Source organism: Gouania willdenowi, chromosome 17, assembly GCF_900634775.1.
Source record: "Gouania willdenowi chromosome 17, fGouWil2.1, whole genome shotgun sequence".
In the NCBI taxonomy this organism is placed as follows: domain Eukaryota; kingdom Metazoa; phylum Chordata; class Actinopteri; order Blenniiformes; family Gobiesocidae; genus Gouania; species Gouania willdenowi.
Window position 1 is genome coordinate 35520828 of NC_041060.1, and position 27059 is coordinate 35547886.

The following is a 27059-nucleotide window of genomic DNA, read 5'->3' on the forward strand; positions in this document are numbered from 1 at the left end:
TGTGTGTGTGTGTGTGCGTGAGAGTGTGTGTGTCTCCGTGTGTCTGTGTGTGCGTGTGTGAGAGTGTGTGTGTGTGTGTCTGTGTGTGTGTCTGTGTGTGTGTGTGTGTGTGTGTGTGTGTGTGTGTGTGTGTGTGTGTCTCTGTGTGTGTCTCTGTGTGTGTGTGCCAGAGGTAAAAATACTCACATTGCTGTAATTGAGTAGCTTTTATAGATACTTGTACTTTTATTTGTGTATTTCCAAATCAGTAATTTTACATGTACGTAAATGGTTCATTTGAAACCATTCAATATTTATTAATCGAAAATAATGTCTTTCTTTTTCTTGCTTCATATTTCATGATTTTTCCTAATTTGAGGGGTACAACTGATTAAGCATAAAGTGATGATGATGATGATGATGATGATGATGATGATGATGATGATGATGATATGCTGCCCTAATTAAAAAAGTTTTGGACTAAAGATTTTCCAGATCCACAAACTCTGATGGTGGCGCTAGAGAACAGGTCATGGTTTAATTATCAAAACTTTTTTTTATGGATTCAACAAATAATTATAATCAATCATTTTCTGGAGGCAAATATCCCTGGGGTCAGATTGACCCCTAGGTTGAAATGTGTTGAGTGTTAAAGGTCCAGTATGATCTCCATTTCTTCTAAGAACCCCAACAATGTCGTATTTGAGGTTTATTTTCACAAACTCGCTAGTTTTCCAGAGTTTTAGCTTCTGAAAAGTCACATTCACAACAATTCTCAAAACAGGCTGATTTGCGGCCCAACTTATGCATATTCATGAGTGGGCGTGTCTATAGACTGACTCCAAACAACACCAATCACTAACGATTATCTTTTGCTATTCACACATTCTTGTTATTGTTTTCAGCCAAAAAACTGCACATTACAGTAAAACACATGAACATTTAAGCAACTATTGTGACTTAGAGTCAGAAAAGTGTGTGCACGTTGTTGCAGCAGCAGCAGCAGCTCCTCCTTTCCACACACAACACAGCCAGACTCTCTCCTTACTGACTTGACTTTATATAAAATGTGTAATAACAAGAGAGGAAACATAACTTTTTACACTTTGTTCCTCTGAATGAGGCTAAAGGATGTTTATCACTGTAGATAAACCATTAGAAAGTCATTTATTATCATATCTCACCTTTAAGTACATTTTAAAAGAAGAAAAGTGATTCATTACATTTTTACACCCAACCATTAATTAATTGTAAGTTTTTGCTTTAAAATAATCACCAGACATTGTGAAAATACAATAAATTAAATGACCAGACATCATAGTCGACCAATCAGATTAAACGTAATGCATCACATCATAGTGGACCAATCAGATTAAACAGTACTTGTACTTGAGTAGATCTATCAGTACCAGGGTTCTCACCACTGGCCCCCAGAGGCCCCTATACTGTGGTTTTGATCCCCATACAGAGTGATAGCGCCCCTTACGCTGCGTAGGGATTATTTGTGGTTTTTTCCTTTTTAATCGGTAACGTCATAATAATTGTTGCACACATGGACACTACCAGGACTTCCAGGCATGCCTGTGTTGTTTAAACTTTCTTTTTAATCTGAATAACCCAGAGCCACACTGTCTATTTAATACAGGCCATCTGCTCAGGTGCCTCTGTCATTACCTGAGGACCCCTGCCACCATTTAGCTGCCCCCAATGTTGCCTGTGTACATCCTCCGCTTTGTCACTATAATCACTATCCAATATAAAACTGTCCATAACAGTCCTGATATTACAGCAGGACCCACATAATACCTTATTGTATTTGCTAATTGAAAATTGACAAACACATTGTTCTCGTAGGAGTTTTAAATATTTATCTTCAGCTTTGTCCTAGAACTCCTCCTACACTATTAATGCAGCACTAATGACATGTACTGTATATCATCTCATAGGGACAATGTCTAGGATGTACAGTCCACCTTTTTAGGAGCCAAAGGGTCAAGATCAAGGTCAAGATTGCGTCAAGTGTCAAAAATGGAAATTTTCCATATCTCTATGAATAGTTATTGTACAAGTTTGATGCTTACATTTATGAAAAGCTCATCTTAAGTGGAGTATTTTATTTTGTTGGACTGAAGCTGTACGACCTACCAGTAAAATGATCGGTAGGGGTCAAAGTTCATGACGTCACAAAAAACAGTAAAATATTTTTTTCTCTATAACTTGGCAACAAATTGAGATCCAGTGCTCAGACTGGTACCATTGAACAACATTTCCTTTCAATGTGTGACCTTGACCTTTGTTCAAGGTCATATTTAGGGTCAAAGTCAGTCTTCAGATACAGGTTGTAATTTTTACCAGTTTTTTTTAATTGCCAAATACGTATTTGCCTTGTGAACACAGGTTTATTTCTAGTTTATATTTGAAAAGCTCATTTTTGAATCAGTCTTTGAATAAAATGTGTGTGAGTATTTATTAGTAGATATACAGTATATACCAATAATTAGTAACTATAACTACATTCATCATCACCTTCACCTATTACACTATGAAATTTGGCTTTACTTCATAAAATTTGGCCATCAGAGGGTTGTACATTTACATTTCTAAATATCCGACAACACTCAAGATATCGGCACTCGCTCGCACACCTCACAATCCCCCTACGCTGTGAAAATGTCCTGGTGAGAATCCTGAGTAGTCTTTACACCTCTGGTGTGTGTGTGTGTGCGTGCGTGTGTGTGCGTATGTGTGTGTGTGTGTGTGTGCGTATGCGTGTGTGTGTGCGTATGCTTGGCTGCGTGCGTGTGTGTGTGTGCGTATGTGTGTGTGTGTGTGCGTATGCGTGTGTGCGTATGCATGTGTGTGTGTGTGTGTGCGTATGCGTGTGTGTGTGTGCGTATGCGTGTGTGTGTGTGCGTATGCATGTGTGTGTGTGCGTATGTGTGTGTGTGTGTGCATACCCTACACTTCACGTTGCCCAGACGTCAACAACCTGACCTCCTTAATACCACATGTGTTTTTCATTTGCAGGAGTTTTTTTGCTTTCTTTTGTTCCTGGTAGGAGGTAGCAGCAGTCACTTCACCCTGTCTGTGTCTGTCTGTGTCTGTCTGTAGCTGTGTTTCCATTACCCTTGGAAATGCACACAATCTAAATAGTTCAATAAAAACTGGTAATGGAAACACCTGAATTTAGAAAAACACTCAAATATCGCAAGAAAGTTTTTACACTTTCATGACAAGGAATTTCATACATTTCGATGTTAAATTATGTCACAAAAGATCAACGGAAACACTTTTTACACAAATACACGTCACAGGGCGTGACATCCCTGGTCACATGACCACTGCTCTCTGAGTAAACATGACGCGGTACGTGTGGACAGAAAAAGAGAACCAGATATTTCTTATCATTAGACTTAATAATTAGTGATTATTAGACGTGGAAAAACCTTTGAATGCAGCGTTCTAAGGAGGTTCCGAGAGTCCGTCTTCCTGTAGAGAAGTCTAACGGGATAAGATTTCACGGGAGTTACGAGGCTTCGCCCCCAAAACAACATTCAATGAAAACACCTTCAAAGTGCAATTATACTTTGAAGACATTTAGAAAAATTGCTTTTATTTAGCCAAAATCTTTAATGGAAACACAGCTAATGTGTGTGTGTGTGTGTGTGTGTGTGTGTGTGTGTGTGTGTGTGTGTCTATGTGTGTGTGTGTGTTGACGATTCCTCCAGATTCTCACAGATTTTCTGCTCCTCGTCATTGCGTGTTGTTTTGTACGATCCGTCTCATTCTGTTTTCTTCTTCTCTTTCTTTCTGTCGCTAGTTTTCATTTGTCCGGGGACGCTGAAGGCCATCGGAGACACCAGCTTCCTGTTGGAGGCGGAGCAGCAGGCGGGCTCATGGTGCAAAGACCCGCTTCAAGCCGGGGACAAAGTATTCTTCATGCCATGGACGCCGTATCGCACCGACACGCTCATCGAGTACGCCTCCCTGGACGACTTCCAGAACGCGCGGCAGACCACCAGCTACAAGCTGCCGCACCGCGTGGACGGCACGGGCTTTGTGGCCTACGACGGCGCCATTTTCTTCAACAAGGAGCGCACGCGAAACATTGTCAAGTTCGACCTGCGCACTCGCATCAAGAGCGGCGAGGCTATCGTCAACAACGCCAACTACCACGACACATCGCCGTACCGCTGGGGGGGGAAGACGGACATCGACCTGGCGGTGGACGAGCGCGGACTGTGGGTGATCTACGCCACGGAGCAGAACAACGGGCGCATCGTGCTGAGTCAGCTCAACCCGTACACGCTGCGCTTCGAGGCCACGTGGGACACGGCATACGACAAGCGCTCGGCCTCCAACGCATTCATGGTGTGCGGCGTGCTGCACGTGGTGCGCTCCACCTATGAGGAGAACGAGAGCGAGGCCAGCCGCAGCCAGATTGACTACGTCTACAACACCAAGCTGAGCCAGGGCGAGTACACGGACTTCCTGTTCCCCAACCAGTACCAGTACATCACCGCCGTGGATTACAACCCCCGCGATAACCAGCTGTACGTGTGGAATAACTACTACGTCCTGCGCTACGACCTGGAGTTTGGACCACCAGACCCTGCTGAAGGTACGACCTCCGTAGACACTACAGAACTAACGAGATGTAGGGCTGTACGATACGGACGACATGGTTTATTATGATAAAGGAAGATTTATATCCTGATAACCAGAGGTGTAAAAAGTACTGATATCATGGTTGGGCTCAATTATAATTGTAATTGCGTAATTGAATTGTAATTTAATCTGTTTACTTGAAAAAATGTTGTTACTGTTGCTGTCATAATCATAATAATTAAAATGTAATTTAATTTAGATAATTGACTTTTATAAAAATTGTCAATTATAATTTAACGCAAAACTGTTGAACCATGTTACAGCTCTATGTACAGTTCTACACATACGTAGTTAATAATTATTAAAATATGTTTCATATCAAGTTTTCCCACATTTTACCATTTAAAATAATATAGATCTAGCGGCGTACTGACGCACTAAAGGCTCAGATGCTCACACCAAAAACTAGTGCCTGTGAATAGATTAAAAACATTGTGCGATTAATTAATTATTAATTTCTTATTTAATTAATCTAATTAATCTTTTTTTTAATCTCACCTAAAATGTATGAGAAACCCCCTCATGGAGTATTTGAGGTGCTAACTGCTACATGTTTAGCATTGAGGTGCTTGCTAGCTGCTGCATGTTTAGCATTGAGGTGCTAGCTGATTCATGTTTAGCATTGAGGTGTTAACTGCTACATGTTTAGCATTGAGGTGCTAGCTGCTACATGTTAGCATTGAGGTGCTAGCTGTTACATGTTTGCATTGAGGTGCTAACTGCTACATGTTTAGCATTGAGGTGCTTGCTAGCTGCTACTTATTTAGCATTGAGGTGCTAGCTGCTACATGTTTAGCATTGAGGTGCTTGCTAGCTGCTGCATGTTTAGCATTGAGGTGCTAGCTGATTCATGTTTAGCATTGAGGTGCTAACTGCTACATGTTTAGCATTGAGGTGCTAGCTGCTACATGTTAGCATTGAGGTGCTAGCTGTTACATGTTTGCATTGAGGTGCTAACTGCTACATGTTTAGCATTGAGGTGCTTGCTAGCTGCTACTTATTTAGCATTGAGGTGCTAGCTGCTTCATGTTTAGCATTGAGGTGCTACTTGCCACATCTTTAACATTGAGGTGCTAGCTGCTACATGTTAGCATTGAGGTACTAGTTTCTACATGTTAGCAGTGAGGTGATAGCTGCTACATGTTAGCATTGAGGTGCTAGCTGTTATATGTTTAGCATTGAGGTGCTAGCTGTTACATGTTTAGCATTGGGGTGCTAGCTGCTACATGTTTAGCACTGAGGTGCTAGCTGCTACATGTTAGCATTTAGATGCTAGCTGCTACATGTTTAGCATTGAGGTGCTAGCTGCTACATGTTAGCATTGAGATGCTAGCTGCTACATGTTTAGCATTGATGTGTTAGCTGCTACATGGGTAGCATTGAGGTGTTAGCTGCTACATGTTTAGCATTGATGTGCTAGCTGCTACATGGGTAGCATTGAGATGTTAGCTGCTACATGGGTAGCATTGAGGTGTTAGCTGCTACATGGGTAGCTGCTTTGACAAACACAACAAATCACAGTCAGAATGAAGTCGAAATACTTCTATGGACCCATCTACAGCCGTCGTTCTCAACCTTGGGGTGAGGACCGTATTTGGGGTCACAAGAGACACTGGGTGGGGGTCGCCAGATGCCTTCAAGAAACTAAGAATATTTTCTGAACAGTTTGAGCTCATTTTAGCTTATTTTTTACCTTTTTCTACAACTACACCAAACTCACTATATTTTAATCTATTTTCATCACTTTTTCTTGCCATATTTTTGCTCCTTTTAATGCATTTTTGCTACATTTCTCCCATTTCTGCACATTTTTCCACTTTCCAGACATGTTCAGCACTTATAAACTCTTTCCACCACTTTTCCACCTAATGTCACATATGTTGACCCATTATTGTCACTTTTAACCTCTTTTCACCATATTTCATACATTAATTTTGCCGATTTAACCACATTTGCAATTTGTCATGTCCATTAGAGCCCTAAAAAATCTTTTTTATTTTTTTCCAAATTCTGTTTTCCACTTTAATTTTTTTAATTCCATTTTTAAAGAAAGTTTTAGTTTTTAACTCCTGTAAAGAACCTAAGTAAATAATGATACATTTTAAAAAACTCATAATTAAACAAAACTCTTAGTTTTGTTTAATTATGAGTTTAATTGTTTAATTGTTTAATTAGTCAAAAATAAAGTAAGATACAATTAAAAGGTAGATATAAGTTATAGTGACATGGATTATTCTGACTGCTCCTCTTTAATTATTTATATGTAGGGATGTAACGATTAAACGTAAGGCAGTTAAAAATCGATTCATAGGTATCATCAATACTGTGAAAATTGAATCGCAGTACTTTTTTTAACCTTTTACGTGAATATCTGTAAAAGTCACATTTTTCTATTAGCTCTGTCTGCTAGCATAGCGTCTCTTCTTCACTGCAAAATATCTGCATGCCAACCGACCACTGGGTTACCAGCGCCCTCTGCTGATCCAAACAAATATCTGACCTAAATACAGTAAAATGACTGTTTTTTTTAAGTCCAATTGTTAAGGCACAAAATACATTTTCAGTTAAACTTTTAAAAAGAAAAATAACTATTGCATTGTTTACTATAGAACCAAAATTTAAATTAAGCCTTTTTCTTCATTTGTATTATTCCTTTATTTATTTCATTCAAGATTTATTTTTAGTTAAATTGCATTGTTTTGAATAGTTTATCAAGGGATTTTTTTGACAATGAAAAATAAAAGGAAAATAGAACAGTATTTTCTAGTTTTTTTCCCCAAAAAAATAAAGGAATATTTTTCAGTCATCATTTTTCTACAGTCCCATTTTGTAAAATAAATCGTGAGAGAATCGTATCGTGAGTTGAATGAATCGTTCCCTATTTATCTGTCATATAAATATGTATGAGAACAGTATTAATGTCACCTGATTTCCTCTCAGGGATCAATGGTTTACTGAATCTGATCAGGTTTATTGATTAAGTTTTGACCAACTTAATTTAAATGAACCTAATTTAAACTATCCTGTCTTCTGTAGCTCTGATGAGATGTTGTTATAATGTAACATTCTAATAATGTTGCTCCAACGGACTTTTATTTTGTAAACCAGAAGTTCCCACTGAAACGGTTGTACTTGAGGTAGCTAGCTGACTGTGAATGTGTAGCTACGAGGTACGGACAAAAGGCTGGAATAAAAAGAACTAAAGGACAACACGGACTGAGTTATTCTTAGTTAACCAGACATAACAGTTCAAACACTGAGTAGATGAAGATGATTAAAGCTGATCATGTTCTCATGGAGCACCACTGCGCTACACGAAACATGGACGAAGCTTCACAGGCACAACAAAGTTAATCAGGCACTGGTGGCTCTGTCTTTAGGAGTCAGTGATGATTTGTGTTGTTTTAGACGGTGTTTGTGGTGATTTAAGATGAGTTTAAGGCAGCCAGGACAGGAGGAGGGAGGGTGGTGCACCTAATAATCGTCTCTGGAAACATTTCCCCATAAAAAAAAAACGTTCTTTGCCCCACGGTGACAGTGTTTCATGTCGATTCTGTCTATTTTTGCATTTAACCGTTTTCATTGGTCAATTCCGCAATATTGGATTTTATAGGGCCCTACATTATTTGCCAGTTTAAATTAATTCTTCCAATATTAACAGTTTGAACTGTCTGTTTTCATCCATTAATTTATAACTTTTAACCTTTTTCTGTAGTTTTTAAAATCACATTTCACCTCCTTTTCCACCATTTTTGGTCACTTTGAACCATTTTATTAGTGATTAAAACCATGATTTCCATCTTTAAGATGACTATAATAATAATAATAAACGTTCCTGGATAACAGTGGATATTATTCAGATGAATAAATAAATGTGGTTATCACAGATTCATAGAACAATGGACCATCATTTTACTGACTTTATGGATGGACCCCAAAAATCTCTCCTTTATTCCCCTTATAGATGGTCCTGTCTCCACATGACTGTTCTTCAATGTTCATGTTGTGGCCTGAAAAGGTTGAGAACCACTGCTCTACAGGACTCCACCTCCCACAATGCAATGTACCAAACTTTTCCAATAATGTGTGTTTAAAGTGAAGATCAAACCCAACTTTCCTTTTTCCATCTTTTCTTTGATTTATTGATCTCTGAGGCGTACACTATGTCTTTATCTGATGAAACGTTATCATCTGCAGCTGCTTGAACTAAACATACATATTTATCATGTTTACTACCTTTTTATGACGTTCAAAAGCCTGTAGTGACTTAGACAGACTGAGTTAAGCTCTGGAACTGAAAACCTGAGCCTCTACTTCATTAAAGACGTGACGCTGCTCGTACTTTACTTCACCCACGGCACATTAGAGGGCGTGTTGCCATGGTTACCCCATTAACTCCTCTCCTTTATCTTTGAAGCAGATCTGGAGATCATCTGTGTGTGTGTGTGTGCGTGTGTGTTGGAGATGAATGACATGTGCATAACCATGCTGATATATTAGTTGATACTTAAATTTACAGTATTTTTCTAACTATATTCCCAAATTTGAAAATTCTCAGAATTTTGCAATACTTGCTTAAATGTTTCATCTTTCAATATGTCAGGAACTCCATCACATAGTAAAGGTAAATATGGTATAGTAATAAGCTCCACCTACTCTCTCAGAATATAGAAAAAGATCTGCTATACAGTAAACAAGAAATATAACAAAAGGACAACCAAAAAATATGCCAAAAAGACAACAAAATTACACAAAATTTACCAAGAAATTTTGCAAGACATAACACTATGAAATAAAAAGGAAAAACACTAAATGACAAAAAAAAAACATACAAAATTACAACATATACAAAAAACTGCAATGAAAATGCACAAAAAAATATCAAAACAACAAAAAACTTCACTTTTTTTTTTACAAAAATTTTACAAAAAACTACAAATATATATATATATATATATATATAAAATGATGAAAAAAGACAACAAAAATCACACAAAATTAACAAAAAATTGCACAACAAAAATGAATTATTAATAAAGAAATGTACAAAATGATAATAGAAGTACAGAAAACATTTAAACTGACTGAATGTACTTAAAAAGACAAATAAATAAAACAACATCAAAAACACACAAAATGACTTAATTTTTTAAAACAGAAATATAACAAAAGGAAAACAACAACAAAAATACAAAATCATGGAAAAATACACAAAAAGAGAACAAAACTAGACACAATGTACTAAAAAATTTCAAGACAACTAATACCTTGAGGTAAAACTGGATTTATGGAATTGGTCAGTTGGTCTCTCAATGCAACCAATCGTGCCCCCCAGTGGCTGGAAATCCTTTCCTCTTCTCTGCCCTGGACCCCACCCTCAACAGCTCCAATCAGCAGCATGCCCGCTACCATGATCCAATCATGTAGACGTCTACCACGTCTTCCACAGAAAATATCGACAGACACACAACTCGTCACTTGTTCTTAGGTCCAGTACATATTCAGCCGCAAACGTCCTGCTTGGACAGTGGACACGTTAGCTCACCTCTGCCCCATCTTTTTGTCAGAAAAATTTGATTGATTGCATTGAGAGACCAACTAATTAATTTCATAATTCTAGTTTTGGATTATTTTAGTGTATTTTTAGTTGTATTTTGAAATGTAATAAGAAAAAACATTCTACCAGAAAAACATTATAATCACAGAACAGTTGGTATAAATTTCATAATTTTTGAAGACCAAGTGTGTTTTTAAATAACATGGAATAACCCAATTAATATTTTTCATTAAAAAATCTCGAGCTGTCCCTGAGGTTTTTTCCCACTTTAGCATCCCTACATTGTGTGTGTGTGTGTGTGTGTGTGTGTGTGTGTGTGTGTGTGTGTGTGTGTGTGTGTGTGTGTGTGTGTGTGTGTGTGTGTGTGTGTGTGTGTGTGTGTGTGTGTGTGTGTGTGTGTGTGTGTGTGTGTGTGTGTGTGTGTGTGTGTGTGTGTGTGTAATCTGGATATCCCTCATGTTTTCCGGCTGATAATTGCCTTCATGGAACATAAAATCATTTCTGGACGCTCAATAGTGGATTGTATAATTAGTCACATCGCTAACGCACATTTAATTCCCACGCTAATGTTGTGACAGCCGCTAACTGCCATGGTTGAAGTGCTTCCAGTGCTCGTGAGAGGCGTTATGCAGCGTATGGCAGCAGCTGCAGCTGATTGGTTCAGAGCGCTAGCAGCATGATAGCGCTACGCTGGCTCTGTGCAATCACAGGGAAATGACAGCACACGCTGACATCCAAACAAGCACATGTTGGAAAGACATGTGGGATATTTGATGCTCTGGAGGTTGTTCACCATGATGAAGAGAAAAAATAAAAGCTTTTTGAGCATTAAAGGGAACATGTTCACAAGATAACTTAAATAAACAGATTCAAGTCCAAATGTGTGGCTTTGATTAAAGGATCCTCCACTGTTTTTACAAATGTGTCCTAAAACCTTCTACATGTTTTTATTAGTAGATCTATGTCTAATAAAAACACATTATTTTGCACCATATACATTGAATTACCTTTTAAAAATGGGACGACTTTACAGTTTTTTGGTCTAGAAGTATGATTCTCACTTTGGGTGTGAGAGGTTCCAGGTGGACGTCTTACTGCTATGTGCGTGAGGTGGTGGGAGAGCAGGGCTGTTTGCCCCTGAGTGGTGTCTGTAAGGCTGTGTGTGAGCTTCACATTGTGATTGTATGTGTCTGTGGTTGTAGTGACACATCTCAGCTAATGAACTCGCTGTGTATGTGTGTGTGTGTACTGACACTTCATTGTGTGTATTACTGTTTGTCGCTGTGCACAGCGGTGTGGGCTCCCTGAGTGGGCGTGTCTTACTGTTAAAGCAGTAACGCCCATAATCAAGGCATTTTTTTGAATCTCCCTCCTAGTGGCAGGTCAGCAGAAGGCAGGGGTTCAGTTACTCTATAGGGAATAAACACATACCAAGCATCACGCTAGCTTATCAGCTAGAGGATGAAGTAACGCTCCACAGTGCGACTAAATTACTGTCAGTGAGGATAATTCAGAAGTAGTGTGTTCAAGCACACAGGTTGGGAAGGTTCAGCTTGAATTCATTTATTCAGCATGAATATATATATTCATATATATGTATACCTTAAAAAAATAAGTGTTTGATACACTGCCAATTTTACAAGTTTTGCCACTTCCAAAGACTGGAGGGGTCTGTCATTTTTACTGTAGGTACACTTCAACTGTGAGAGATAGAATGTAAAATAAAAAAATCGACAAAAATTATTCCTATAATTCATTTTCATTTTATTGCATAAAATAAGTATTTGATATAATAGAAAAAAAGGAACCTAATATTTAGTACAGAAACGTTTGTCAGACGTTTCCTACAGTTCTTCACCAGGTTTCACACACTCCAGCAGGTTGTCTGGTCCACTCCTACAGACCAGAGTTTCAGCTCCTCCACAGATGTTCTATAGGGTTGAGGTCTGGAGACTGGCTCGGCCCCTCCAGGACCTGTAAATGCTTCCTATGGAGCCACTTCCTGGTTATCCTGGCTGTGTGCTTCTGGTCATTGTCACATTATCTTCAATGCTCTGACTGAGGGAAGGAGTAATACATGTCCTCATTCATCTTCTCCTCAATACAGTTCAGTCGTCTTGTCCCTTTTGCAGAAAAGCACCCCCAAAGCATGATGTTTCCACCCCCATGCTTCACAGTGGTGTTGTTGGGCTTGTACTCATCGTTCTTCTTCCTCCAAACACGGCGAGTGGAGTTCAAACCAAAAAGTTCTATTTTGGTCTCATCTGAACACATGACTGTCACCCAAGTCTGCTCTGGATCATCTAGATGGTCATTGGCAAACTTCAGACGGGCCTAGACATGTGGTGGCTTACGCAAGGGGAGATTTAATCCATGACGGCTTAGTTAGTTACTATTAGTACCTTTAGTTACTGTGGTCCCAGCTCTCTTCAGGTCATTGACCAGTTCCTCCATGTTGTTCTGGGCTGATCCCTCACCTTTCTTATCATCAATGATACCCTACGGGGTGAGATCTATCATGGAGCCCCAGTTCGAGGTAGACTTACAGTCGTCTTGAGTTTCTTCCATTTTCTAATAATTGCTCTAGTCGTTGCCTTCTCACCAAGCTGCTTGCAGGTTGCCCTGTAGCCCATCCCAGCCTTGTGCAGGTCTACAGTTTAGTCTCTGATGTCCTTAGACAGCTCTCTGGTCATGTTGTTGTGGTTGGAGTCTAGTTCATTGAGTGTGTGGACAGGTGTCTTTCATACATGTACCGGTTCAAACTGGTGCAGTTAATATGGCTAATAAATAGAGAACAGCAGGGCTTCTTAAAGAAACACTAACATGTCTGTGAGAGCCTGAATTCTTGCTGGTTGATACGTCATCAAATACGTATGTTATGCAATTAAATGCAAAATAATTATTTAAAAATCATACAATTATATTACATTATTTCCCACACATTTGAAGTGTACATTACAGACCCCTCCAGTTTTTGGAAGTGGGAAAACTTGCTAAATTGGCAGTGTATCAAATACTTATTTTCTCCACTATACAGTGTCTATAGATACAATGTGTTACTATTTTTTATGCTAATAAGCAATTAATTAATGGTTAATAGGTGTTCCCTAAACTAAAGTGTGACCATATATATATATATATATATATATATAATGTATACTATACTAATTAAAGCAAGAAAGGTCTGTGTGCGTGTGGAGCGGTGCCTGTTCGACCTGAAACTTTGTCAACGGCTTCCAAATACCCCGAGTTTGTGCATCCGTTGTTTTGGAGTAATTTGGTCATTTCCAAATGTTTATTTTAATTTTATTTCACCCGGACGACACCGTCAAATTTTCCCAGAAGTGAAACCTGTTCAGCTTTTGACCTCAGTGTGTGAGGGGGCGCTAGTGCACCATCACATCTGTTTCACTGCACAGCTCCTCACAGTGGCAAGCTAGAGTCATGTGTGCAGCCAGAGCCAATCGCTGCGCACACAGCCAAGCAGACACAGACTGCAAACACACAAGTGAGAGAGAGGAAGATAGTTTAGACCGGAGAGGGGGGAGGGGCTACTGAGCAGCCGCACTCACACTGATAAACTAGTAAAGCTCTCAAGTCTCACTGATTGGTCTTGATGTGAGTCACTGATGTGCGTGCATATGCGCGACTCAAGCGCGCGCTTGGCTGTGAGCCACAGAGTAGCAAGTCACACACACCAAACGACAACAAAAATATGAAAATGACTCATAATACACAAAACTAAATATTTATACAAAAAATACACAAAACTAAATATTTATACAAAAAATACACAAAACTAAATATTTATACAAAAAATACACAAAATGACAACAGAAATGCGCAAAACTAGACAAAAAAAAAATGGATGCACCGAATATTGCAAAAAAAAGCCACATTCGGCCTTTGGTTGAGTGAGTTAAAAGCAAGGACGAATAGTAGCGTGTGACGCTTTTGAGTCGGAAAAGTGAACCAGAGTAGCAGCAGCAGCAGCAGCTTCTCCTTTCCACATACAAACACAGCCAGACTCGCTCCTTTCCGCTTACCGCTCTCCGTCACCGAGTCCGTTAGCGCTGTGAGCCACAAATTGATAAACATCCCCATCGTTTCCTCCTCAGTTCACAAGCGATGTCGGGTGTCACTGCATAGGCTGGTGTAGCATTAGCTACTAGTGCTAACAGCTGATGTGTGTAAACAATGGGTCCATGGCTCCAAGCAGTGACTCCCAACACGATTGGCAGCAAAAAAAAGTAGTGCAGTTTGTATTTACATATATGGTAATAAAGTATAATTTATATTCTATATTAAACAGCAGTGTTTGTTTTAGCTTTCAGATAGTTGGAGAGGGAGGAGCTTACATTCTAGGAGGCGTGTTAGGTGATATCACCTGCCAACGTGGGCAAAATCCAACCGTCCCATTTGGAGCTGACTTTATACGAAATGTGTAATAACAAGGGAGGGAGGAAACATAACTTTTTACACTTTGTCCCTCTGAATGAGGCTAAAGGATGTTTATCACTGTAGATAAACCATTAGAAAGTCATTTATTATCATACCTCCACTTTAATGCACTTTAGATTTTTTTTTTGGAATGCATGTTTTGTTTTATTTGAAGGATTAATATAAATGAAAAACTTTGTTGTGCTTTTTTCAAAAGCAAAGGCTACTGGAATATTTAAAAAATAATGTCAGAATATTCAATAAACATTTGCTTTCTTTAAAAAACACGTCTAAAATGTGTTCTTGGCTATTTATGCACTATTAAAAAAAATAGTGAAAAACTTAACCTCATTCGGTATTTGGCCACAAATTTTCATTTCGGTGCATCCCTGCCAAAAAAAGATACAAAAATCACCAAAATGACTCCAGAATCACACTACAATGGCAAGAAAAAACAATAATTATACAAAAAATACAACAGAAAGATACAAAAATACACATAATGACTCCAAAAAACCAGAGTTACGTATGTACCTGCAGTTCTATGAATCCTTCCTGACCGCCAGAGGCGGTGCTTGAAGCACTAAATGATACCATATCGCGCATGTCGAGTAGCTGTACCAACAAAGTCACGTGTGACCCCTGATGACCAACAGGTCTATATCTTCCGGTGTCATCAGAGGATCTGTTCCTTCAGAATCTTCTCGCGGCACAATGATTCCGAGGGACCAAAGGCTCTGGCGGTCATCCAGGATTCATAGAACCGCAGTTATATACGTATCTCTCTTTCTATTTCATCCTTCCTGACCACCAAAGGTGGTGCTTGAAGCACTGAATGACTCATACCAACATAGTCAAGAGGAATCCCCATGTACTAACCTCAATTCATTGAAGCTGAAGGATCTGGTTGCAGGACCCCACTCAGTGGGTGGGGGTCAGGGATGTTAACATTGTTGAACCTCGTGACGGTGCTCGGCGTTGCCCAAGAGGCCACGGCACAAATGTCTTCCAGGGACACGCCTCTTAGGGCTGCCCACAATGTAGAGACACCCCTCGTGGAGTGGCACCGCACCCCAGAGGGCATAGGGCGACCGGCAGTCTGATATGCCCGGTTGATCACATCTGCAATCCAGTGGAGAGCACAACCTCTCTTGGGACTGCCGTAGCACACAAACAGCTGGTTGGATTCAAGTATACCGGCATTGCCTTCGACATATGCTCATAAGGCCCCCCGGGGCAGAGCACTGCTGTCCTGCTGCTGTCCTCCCCTGGAGGAGGGTTAAAACGTGCCAGTAGTATTGGCTGATTGAGGTTGGACCTCGACAGAACCTTTGGCAGAAAAGTGGCAGTCAGTCACAAGGTGACCCCCGAGTGATCAGGGCTCCACCTCAGGCATGAAGGATCTACAGACAAAGTGTGGAGCTCCCCCCACGGGCTTTGCTAAGTTGTTGCTCTCTGGGTTCAAGGTGGGTGAAGCCTCATAGCCCCCCTCAAAAAGAGAGAAACCAACCTGTGGCACCCAACATTGCTGTTTTCTACCGAGCATAGCGAGAGGAAATGGCAGCTACATAAACTCTCAGGGTAGAGAAGGAACGACCAGTATCTAAGAGCGATTGCAAAAAGTTTAGGATTGACGGCACAGAGCAGTGCTGGGGGGGGTTGGGGCATATTCCTGCCTGAACACCATGGCTGAGAACAGCTGCCACCTGTTTCTGTAGCTTTCCCATCATCAGCGCGAAAGCCTGCAAGGAGGCATCGCCAAGGCCGTGCACCGAAGCATCCGGTGAGGCCTCTGGCAGGGAGGCTGAGAGAGACAGCAGGAGGTGGGACATAGAGTTCCCTATCCAACCCATATGGGCTGCTGTCTCATAAGCCTTTGACAGGAGGTCATCTGTTACCCGGCATTGAGGACGGGGACACCTTGCATCCTGCCTAAGGGTCTCGTCAGGAGATGCAATGAGAGCAGCAATGGGTGGCTCTACCGCAAGCATGTGGCCCAGCCCGAGCTTGGTGGCATCCTGCATAGCAGCGAGTGCCCAACCTTCTTAGGTAGCGTGGGAGAGGGCTCTCGTGTCTCTCCAGCATGCATGCAACTCCTTCAGGTGCTCCTCAGAGGGAGGCACCATGAAGGTTACTGGCGCCGAGCTGCGCCAAAAAAAGGCACTCGCCGGGAGCAGCTCTGGCTGAGGCAAATCCAGCTGCAGACGCGCCAGGGCCCCACGAATGAGGGAAACCATGGAGTCATTCACAAGCCCTGCCCCAAGCTGAGGGCAGAAGAACGGGACCTGGTCACTGAGGCTTGGGAAGTCCTCCCCTGAGAGAGTGCATCCCCATACTCGCCAAACTCTGTCGCGGATGCCACCATTGAGAGGATGTTCTCCTCAATAACAGTGATAGCATCAGGAGGAGCAGGCAGGGCCACACTGCCCATACCTGCCTCAGTCTGCTTTAGGAAGAAGGCCGCCTTCATCTGATTAAGCTCCGCTGTAAGCTGGTCCACTCGGGATGCAAGCTTAGACTCCCTGGGCCTCTTCCGGTTAGGGGCACCCCTGGTCTCCGCCGCTTTATGCTTCAACCGGTCAGGAGGGGTCAGCCCTTGAGCCGGGGTAAGTTCAGGAGAAGATAAATACCCTGGTGAGCTTCCCCCAGAAGTTCCTCCACCTGTGCGTCGAGCGACCCTCATGGCCCGAGGCATGTAGCTGCAGTTCATGCAGGGATCCTCAGACAGGCCCTCCTTCAAATGATCAAGACCCAGACAGGAGGGACAGAGAACATGATCGTCTTCCGGTCGCAAGGTAGCCATACAGGCAGCACAGCAGTGATCGCCCAACATAGCCGACACTGAAACAAAAACCACAACAAGCTGGGAGTGGGGAGTGTAAACACAGCCTTCACCAACCATTTGATATGTGACTTTGTGACCAGGTTCTAGCGAAAGCACTATTGCTGGAGGAGGTGAAAACGCAGCCTGCACTACTGCTGGGGTAGATTGGAAACACTGCCCCCCGACAAGGTAATCTAACGTGCTGCTTACAAGCTGGTTCGAGCGCACCCACTTTTACCAGACTACCAAACAGGACACCCTAATGACGGGAGAGGGAGCGCACACACTGCCATCACCAACAACGGGCCTTATGAAAATAAACCGGTACAGCCATAGTGCTACTACTAGCTTGCTTACTACTAGCTAAATGGGGAGAGAGCGCACACACCCTGAAAGAAAGAGGTAGCCACCGACAAAACGTGTGCTACCAGAATATAAAGTGGCTCCAGCGAACGCTATCATCGAACACAAAAAGGGCTGTCAACAGACAGTACAGGCGCTAACCGTTTCCCAAGGAGGCTTAATTATGCTGGATGTGGCGGAAACACACTACCGTCAGCATAAAACTGAGGTGCCGACCAACCTTAGTTATCCAAGGAAAAGCCGAATGCCGAACTCGTGGCAGCCTTTGGAGGGCGAGCTTAGAGACGCAGCTCTGACAACAGTCTCAAGGCTACCAGCGACGAGCTCAATTTTAAGCTACTTCGATAGTCCAACATCTGCGAGCGAGAAGATGTAAAGGAACAGATCCTCTGATGACACCGGAAGATACAGACCTGTTGGTCATCAGGGGTCACACGTGACTTTGTTGGTATGGCTACTCGACCTGCGCATGCGCGATATGGTATCATTCAGTGCTTCAAGCACCACCTCTGATGGTCAGGAAGGATGAAATAAAACATACATTACAAAAAAATGCTCGAAACAAAAAAAAAAAAAATGAAAATGAGTAAAAAAAACAAACATTTATCATGTGCATGTCCCGTAGAATTAAAGCAGGGAAATCGCACACATTATTTTTACTTTGCACCCACAAATAAACCCCTTTATAACACGACAGAGTATCCAACCTTCAAACACATACTCATTCAGCCATAATTGACAACTCTACTTAAGCTCCTCCCACTATATGAATACATACTTTCGACGGGCAATGTACTATATACAGTATATATATATATATATACACACACACACACCAAATAATGTATTTCTGTTTTTTAACGAATGTATCAAATCCTCTGATTCAGGGAGTGATGGTTTGTTTTGGAAGTAATAAATTACATCTAAAGTTACTCACGACTTGTGTATTTTTTATGAGATACTTTTTTACTCTTACTCAAGTACTTATTTTTACAAGTAATTTTACTTCTACATGAGTATATACTGTAAATTATGAAGTAACTTTTACTTTTACTTGAGTACCATTGTTGTTTACTCTACCCACCACTGCTGAACGGCACATGAACCCCTCCACCCTAAACCAGCCTCAAGCAGCACAACAACACGTCTTATAAAATCAGGGCTATTTATTTAACACATGTAGATGATGATCAATGCTAACAGGTTACATAGAACCAAAATGAACAGAACACACGTTTTAGCCAACTCAGCTAAACAAAAAGGCCGTAGAACAAACCACTCGAGCGTCTGACACAGTCAAACTGCCTGAAGGACGCGCTGTGTGCTAATTGGAGCAGGGTTAGGATGACACGCCCATCTGAACCCTCTATAGCAGCAGCCAACGTCATCTTCAATCCATTTGAGAGACGCCCACAGCGCACAAGAATATAGATATATACTGTATACCGAAAGAAAATGAAAAATAATTTATAAAGTCCTTCAATCCTCAGGGTTTGTGTCTTCACCAGTCAGTGGTTTACTCACTAATTTCAGAGCATGTCAACGCACTGTTTAAAGAAGTGTAAAGGTCCTTTAGGAGAGCTCTTCTTCTCTGCTTCATTGTCTACTACCAAACTTCAGAGTTGGAACTGTCGCCCCCTGTGGACACAGATACTTTGGGATTCAGGCTTAAGTTAGATGATTATACCACGGGCTCAGGTTGTATGGTAAATCAGGTGATGTGTTTAGATTAGCACAATAAATGAATGCTGACTCATCTCTACATGATGTGAATATTGTCTGGTTGAAACAAGTTCAGGCTTAAAGAGACATCGGCTTCATTCTTTGTCGGGTCGGTTCGGGTCTGATCTTCTTTTAATGGCCTGATTAAAGATTTTTTTCCCTCTGCTGCTCTTGGTTCAGCTTATTTAGGATATATACTGTACTTACATCCCTAGTAATGCTGTGCAATATTATGATGCATATGGTAGTGCGATATAAAAACGTCTAGCGATATAACCCTCTATTATAGGGATGAGAATTGATTCCATTGTCAATACTGTTTATCGATTCGATTCCTTACTGATTCTCTTAACGATTCTCATTGGGTGAGGGAATGAAATAATACAAATGGATTTGTTTGCTTTAACTCTTTATTATATTATCTTTGTCTCTTTAATTTCCTGCAGGAATATCAGCTCTCTTTTAATCCACCAGGTATCGATTGTTTTCACTGGATAATAATTTATTCAAAAGTGCTATATGAAATTAATGAATTATTATTATTATTATTATTATTATTATTATTATTATTATTATTATTATAACATATGACACATTTTGGCTGCAAATATTTGAGAATATTTACAGTGCTCCTTTTGAACTTGAACAACTTGATCCAAAACAAATTGAGACATGAAACAAATAAAGAGTGTGAAAGATCAAACTAAAGACAACGATCAGTACCAGTCCGTCTGCTGTGTCTGATTACTTGTTATGAGGACATAAACTGGTGACCAGGCGTGTGTTCTTGCTGGAGTTTGTTGTTTTCAAAAGAAAAGTTTGTGCAAGAAGCAACTTTTGCGCGAGTGTACAGAACCCGGAAGTGACTAGCGTAGCAACAGAGATGCTACAAACACAGCACAGAGAACAGCACAGCTGTGGGTGGAGGAGGTGGATTGTCAGCGGTGGACAGTAAACAACTATATGGTGGGAGGAGCTTCACTTGGTGCTAGCATAAACACAATATACAGGACCTGGAGGAGTTTATCATTACGTATTTGCGACGTAAGAGGAACCGATAAGCGGAATTGAAATACAAGCAAACGATTCCTAGGAATTGGATTACTGGGAACCGGTTCTCAGAAAGAACCGGTTTTTGTTTCCCATCCGTACTCTATCGTTTATATCACAAATTTAATGTGTGTGGTCGGTCCCACGCTTAGCTAAAACACGATGAAGCTAGCAGGCTAATCTGCTACTTAGCAGTAGCATGTTTCCGTCACCCAGAGATACTAGTTTACAGCAGCATTAGAGGAGCAGCTGGTCCTTGTGTAGTCACCATTAGCTACTGAAGCCACACCCACTGGTCATATCCAGACTAATTCTACATCATTGAACACCAGACATGAGCGTTAAGTGTTTAGTTTCGAGACACAAAGATGCACTAAATGGATCCTGTTGTATGTGGAGGTGAAACGCTGCTTTTTTCACCCCAATTAAAATCATCAATTAGTCTGATTACAAACTGTTTCACTACAGCTGATGTGACTCTAACAAATGTTAGTGTTAATTTATCTCCTTTTAAAGAATAGAACCTAATCTATCATATAAGATCTTTGATGGAGTCAAATTCACTACAGGTACGGTTTTAAACTATAGCAGTGGCATTATTGGTGGTTTTGGTTCAGTGAGTAAGTCACGGACTGTTGAAGACACACAAACCCTGAGGAGTCACAGAGTGTCACAAAATAAAGTGGAAAACACGGGCTTTGGGGAAAAATAAAACAGAATTTGTAATAAAATAAAATAATTTTATAAGGCCCTAAGTCAAAGATACAAACTTCTTAGTAGTAAGCAGTGATGTTGTTAGGTACGATACATTGTAAACAACAACTTATGTTTAAAATCACAGTAACGTCAGCGGACCCCTTTACACATGAACTCAGCACAGACACGATCACCTTGAGTACATGCTAGTGTAGCCGCTACAACCACAATCAGCCAGTTAACCAGCGTTTATAATACACCACAAACATATCTGATCATTTTATTTTTCACTGTGTTAGTTCAGTTACATTTAGTGCTAAAAGTTTCTCAGTGATTCATTTGATTTAGTTTATGTTCAGACAAGAAGATTCTGGTTTTATTTTGGTGACAATTTATTTTTTGACTCTGTCATGATGATGAGAATGTTTTGTGTTAAAATCAGCACTTTTATTTTTTTTTTTTTTTTTTTTTTTTTTTTTCTTTTTTTTTTGGGATGTAAAAAAGAGAGGGCAGTGTTACACCAAGGTGAGGGGTTGGAGGGGGGTGGGGAAGTTAGCAGGGAAGAGGGATACAAGATAGGATATGGAATGGGTGAGGAATAGTTTTAAGTGATGCGATGTGAAATTGTGGTTGTGTATATTGTGTTTATTGTTGTGTTGTCAAGCCAGTTTGGTGACCAGTGTGTGGTTTAGGAATAATGGTGGTGGCTGTGAACAGAGGAAGAGGTGAGTGGAAATTCCATAAAACAGGTATTTGGGAACAACGTGTCTAAGGTTGAGCCCAGTATGAGTGTTATCCCACAGCCCAAGGCCAGTGCATCCATGACAAATGTATTTCCAAGTACCGCCACTGCAAAACCCAAGAGCCGCCCCCGGGCCCGAAGAAGCAGTCAGGCCAGCAGCAAGAGCAGGCAGCCTAAGGGCCCCCGGCGACCACCCCACGGCCAAGCAGTCCCCCGAACGCCCCCAAGATCCCAAGCCGAGAGGCAGCCATCGCCCCCCCATACACACCCGAGAAAGCCCCAAGGAGCCAAGGACCCAGCGCACCACGCCACCGATCCCACCCCCAACCCCCAGACCCCCCACCCCATCGACCCCCCCACCCCCCCACCCCACCCCCGCGCCCAACCCCCCGAGGGGAGGGCCCCGAGAACTCCCTGCCCGAGGCCCCAGCGGAGGAGCCGAAGCCCACACCCAGCAGACGACCAGAACCGCGCCGAACAGGCAGCCAGTGGGCACCCGCCGGCGAGCCCAGAGCCAGCAGGGGCCCGACCCCAGGCCAGAAAGACCCGGAACGGATGCAGCACCAGGAGCAGCCCGCCCAGGGAGGACGACCACACCCCAAGCCGCATAAGGCACCAGGGGGCCGCTGGGAGTCCCCCCGCCGGCCCCCAGGCACCCCAACCTAGCCCCCCACGGCGCCCCAGATCACCCTTCACTGATGCCGCCCGCGCCACGAGCTTCAGTTCTTTTTTTTTTTTTTTTAAAGCCAGGGCCCCCTCCAAGGGCCAAGCCAGACCGCCCCGCCGGGATGTGGCCCCCTATTCCGGCCCCCGACACCCTACCTCACGGGGCACTGCCCAAGCAGGGGCCGTACCAGTAGGTACGCAAGGGCGCGGCACGCGCCACCCGCCCCGAAAGACCCCCGCCAGGACCGGCCCGGCCAGCAGGCCAAGCACCCCGGGCCCCAGGAGCACCCCCCGGGACCAGGACCCCCCAAGGGCAAGCCCCCGGGCCAAGCCCCCCGGGACGCACTCCCCACCCCCGCCCGGGACCCGGCCACGGCCCAGCAGGACCGCACAGCCCCGGACAGCCCACGGCCAGCAGCCCAGGGCCCGCCGCCCCCCGGACAGCGCCAGCCACGGAGCAGCGCCCCCCGCCGGCCCGCGAGCAACCGGCGATCCCCACCGCGGGGACGGAGGCACCCCAACGGCACACATCAAGTGCGGGACAGCAGCCCCCAGCCAAAGATGCCCCGGACCCACCCACCAGTCCGCAAACGGCAGGATAGACCCACCAGGCGGCCGACAGCAACCTCCACCACCGGAACAGCTAGCGCCGCCCCCCAGTAAACAGCATCACCCCGAGGCGCCAAGCAACCCCGCCCCAACCCCGGCGAGGACACCAGCACCCCCCCAGCACACCCACCCCCCAAACCGGCGAGGCAGGCCGCCCCGGGCCCGCACACCGCGGGGCCCGCCCCCAAGGCCACCAGGAGACAAAGCAAGCGCCAAGCCACACCCAAGGGGGAGAGGCACCCCCGCGCCCCACCCGGCCGACACAGCCCGGAAAGACCCCGCAAGGAGAGACCCCGGCAAAGCCCCCCCGAGACCCACCGCCACGCCCGACCGCACCATCTTGATGTGCTTTTGCTCTATGCAGTGGCCCAGCCACCAACAGAGGGGCCAGGCCCCCACCGGAGAGGCCCAAATATGTGTACCAACCCACCACCCTGTTATGGTGCCTCTCCATTCCCCAATGGAGAGGCACTTCCCGATCCCCTGTGTGAATGTGTGTGTTTGGTGAAAATCAGCACTTTTATTAATAATTTATTTTTGTACAACAGACGCCATTTTGTTTTCATTTTAATTTTAGTCATTTAGTTTTTTTATGTTGCTACAAACGTGCAATATTTACATGTTACTGTGACAGTTGTTGTGCAATACATTTGTTTAATTTCAGATACATTTTGAACATACATGAATATATCTGCTAATTATAGACATATCATATCACCATTAAGAGAGTTTAACACTAAATTTTAAGAAATAGAAGAATATAAGAAATAGAAGGAAATACATTTTTTATTGGGGACCCATTGAATTTCCCAGAGACCCACTCAAATCACCACCTGGGGGACTCACTACATTGAAAACATCACTGCGTTACAGAAAAATACATAAAACAAAAAATATAAAAGTGATGATGAAGTCATACACATGTCCCATAGAATTAAACCAGGAAAATTGCACCCACATTTTGCACCCGCAAATATCCCCCTTATGCTCCCACGTAAATGCATAATTCCGACAGGCACTGTATATAATAATAATAATGATAATAATAATAATAATAATAATAATAATAATGATAACCCCCTGGTGGCATTTCCACACGAATCAGAACATGTGACAAAAGTATACTGTATGTAGCAAAAGTCACAAATATTCCTTTATTGAGAAGATTCTTAAAGTACCATTTATTTTTGGGGTGTTTATTTATTTTTGTTTATTTTTATATATTATAAAATATATCATGAATAGCAACTTTCTGTTAATTTCATGTAATATCAAGGAAGAAATAATTAATTAATTGGGACATATTGTTATCAGGATATAAATCTTCCTCTATTGTAATATCATATTTTCTCCATATGGCACAGCACTAATCCTGAGTTAATATTAACACAAAGTAAGTCACGCTTTGACTGTAGTTTTGACTGTAGCCTTTACTGTTACAGTACAATGAATAAATAAGGCTGAATATTAGTGAAATGTTGTGTTTGAATCTCAGCTTTTTAATAAACTGAAGGATGATAGAAATGTTTCAGACACTAAGGATTCACTCAACGGTGCTTCTTTTCCACCTGTTTCCAGTTCCGTCCATTGAGGACCCCCCGGTGTCGTCGTTTCCGCCCAGAACCACCGCCCTGCCTTCCACCACCGTCCTGCCTGCCGTCAGGGGCCCGAGCGACGCCACGGTGGGAGGGGCCGACCCCCGAGACGGAAGGGATCCGTTCGAGGACGGCCGAGGCTCGGGGACGACGGCCGACCCCGTGCTCCCCGAGATGCCCCCCACGCCGCGACGCTTCTGTGAGGCCAACCGGAGGAGAGCCATCGACTGGCCCCAGACTCACACAGGAACCAGTGTGGACAGGCCCTGCCCCAAAGGGACCAAAGGTAACGCTAGTGCTGCGCCGTTTTAGCTCAAACCAAAATCATCTTTTTCTTGATTTTAGATTTAGATTTTTCCCTTGTGATAAAAAGACCTGGGTTTTGTTTCAAGTATTTAATCTAATTGATAAAGTGAAAACAAATGTCCGTGTTGGGAATAAAGTGCAACAGCAAAGCTTTAACAAAGAATGCTAAATAAAAAGTAAAAACCTGCTCAACCAAAAACTCATTTCTCTCTTTTTAAAAAGAACCTTGCTTTAGAAAAAAGAACCTCACACAAAATTCCCTTAGAAAAAGTTTCCTTTTATGGGAATACAGCGTAAACCAAAAATATTTTATAATTTTAATAATAATACATTTTATTTGTAATGCACTTAACATTTGATGCCAAACCTCAAAGTGCTACAGGATTAAAACATATATTAAAAGACAGGACTAAAAGAGGCATAAACTATGAAAATAAGTTTCTGTAAAAAGGTGAGTTTTAAATCTTTTCTTAAAAGTGTCTGTGGGGCCCTGAGGTGGTCTGGGAGGGCGTTCCACAGACGGGGGGCCCTGTCGCCCATTGTTTTGAGCCGTGTCCTGGGCGTGACCAGACGGTGCTGTTGACCTGACCAGGTCCTGGTTGTGGTGTGGTGTGAGCAGTTCTGTGAGGTAAGTGGGGGCTGCACCGTGCAGACAGTGATGGGTGTTATATTCTATGTGGGACTGAATGTGGAGCCAGTGCAGTGTACGGAGGATGGGTGTTTCCGCACCCTCATCAGGACCCTGGCAGCACTGTTCTGAACATACTGGAGCTTTTGGAGGCTCCTGCCAGGGATCCCGATAAGGAGTGTGTTACAGTAGTCCAGCCTGGAGGAGACAAAGGCGTGGACGAGCTTCTCTGCAGCAGGAAGGGAGAGGGAGGGGCGCAGTTTGGAAATATTACCCCCAGGTTTGTGACAGAGGGAGAGAGGGGGATGGTGTGTCCAGAAAATAAAACAGGTGATTGGGGAGGAGCAGAGTTGATGAGGGGTTCCAGTTTGAATGGCGTCTGTTTTTGAGCCATTTAGCTGTAGGAAGTTTTGACTCATCCACGCCCCCTATCTCCTCCAGGCAGGAGCTGAAGCAGGCATATAGTTGTGTGTCATCAGCATAGCAATGGAAATGAATTCCATGACTGCTGACGACACAACCCAGGGGGAGCATGTAGATGGTGAAGAGGGTTGGACTGAGTACGGAGCCCTGGGGGACCCCACAGGTGATAGTGTGGGGTCTGGATTTTGCATCCCCCATTGCTACGCACTCAGCTCTGTCAGTGAGGTAGGAGTGAAACCATTGAAGGGCGGAGCCAGAGAGACCTGTGTAGTGCTGGAGGATGTGGTGGTCTACAGTGTCAAACACAGCAGAGAGGTCGAGAAGAATGAGGAGGGATGAGGAACTGGAATCAGAAGCCATCAGCAGGTCACTGATGACTCTGATGAGAGCTGTTTCTGTGCTGAGATGATTGAGGAGTTGGGTTAAAACAACTTTTTTGAGGAGTTTGGAAATGAGTGGGAGATTTGAGATTGGTCTGTAATTTGACAGTGGTTTAGGGTCCAAGGTGGGTTTTTTGAGGAGGGGTTTAATGAGAGCGGTTTTGAGGGAGGTTGGAACGGTTTCCAAGGACAGGTTTATTATTTTGGTTATGAGGGGACTGATGGATTTGTTGTGAGTTTTAAGCAGAGGAGATGGGAGGGGATTGAGGTGGGTTAGATTCACGGATGATGTTCTGGACCTCCTGCTGCGTTGTGAGGGAGAACTGTGGTAGGTTTTGTGTGATGGGTGTTGTGGGCAGGTCAAGTGAACAGATATTATCAATTTTTGATGTAAAGAAATCAAGAAACCGG

The 27059-nt window shown here is 42.9% G+C and overlaps 1 protein-coding gene across 1 annotated transcript in view; it reads left to right on the forward strand.

Annotated features, from left to right (window-relative positions):
• LOC114478826 (adhesion G protein-coupled receptor L2-like) overlaps positions 1 to 27059 on the forward strand; it is a 133534-nt gene that overhangs the window by 73303 nt on the left and 33172 nt on the right. Inside the window, exons 6-7 of the mRNA XM_028472106.1 lie at positions 3800 to 4600; positions 24895 to 25197. Coding sequence (XP_028327907.1) covers positions 3800 to 4600; positions 24895 to 25197 — 1104 coding nt within the window. The remainder of the gene's footprint in view (positions 1 to 3799; positions 4601 to 24894; positions 25198 to 27059) is intronic.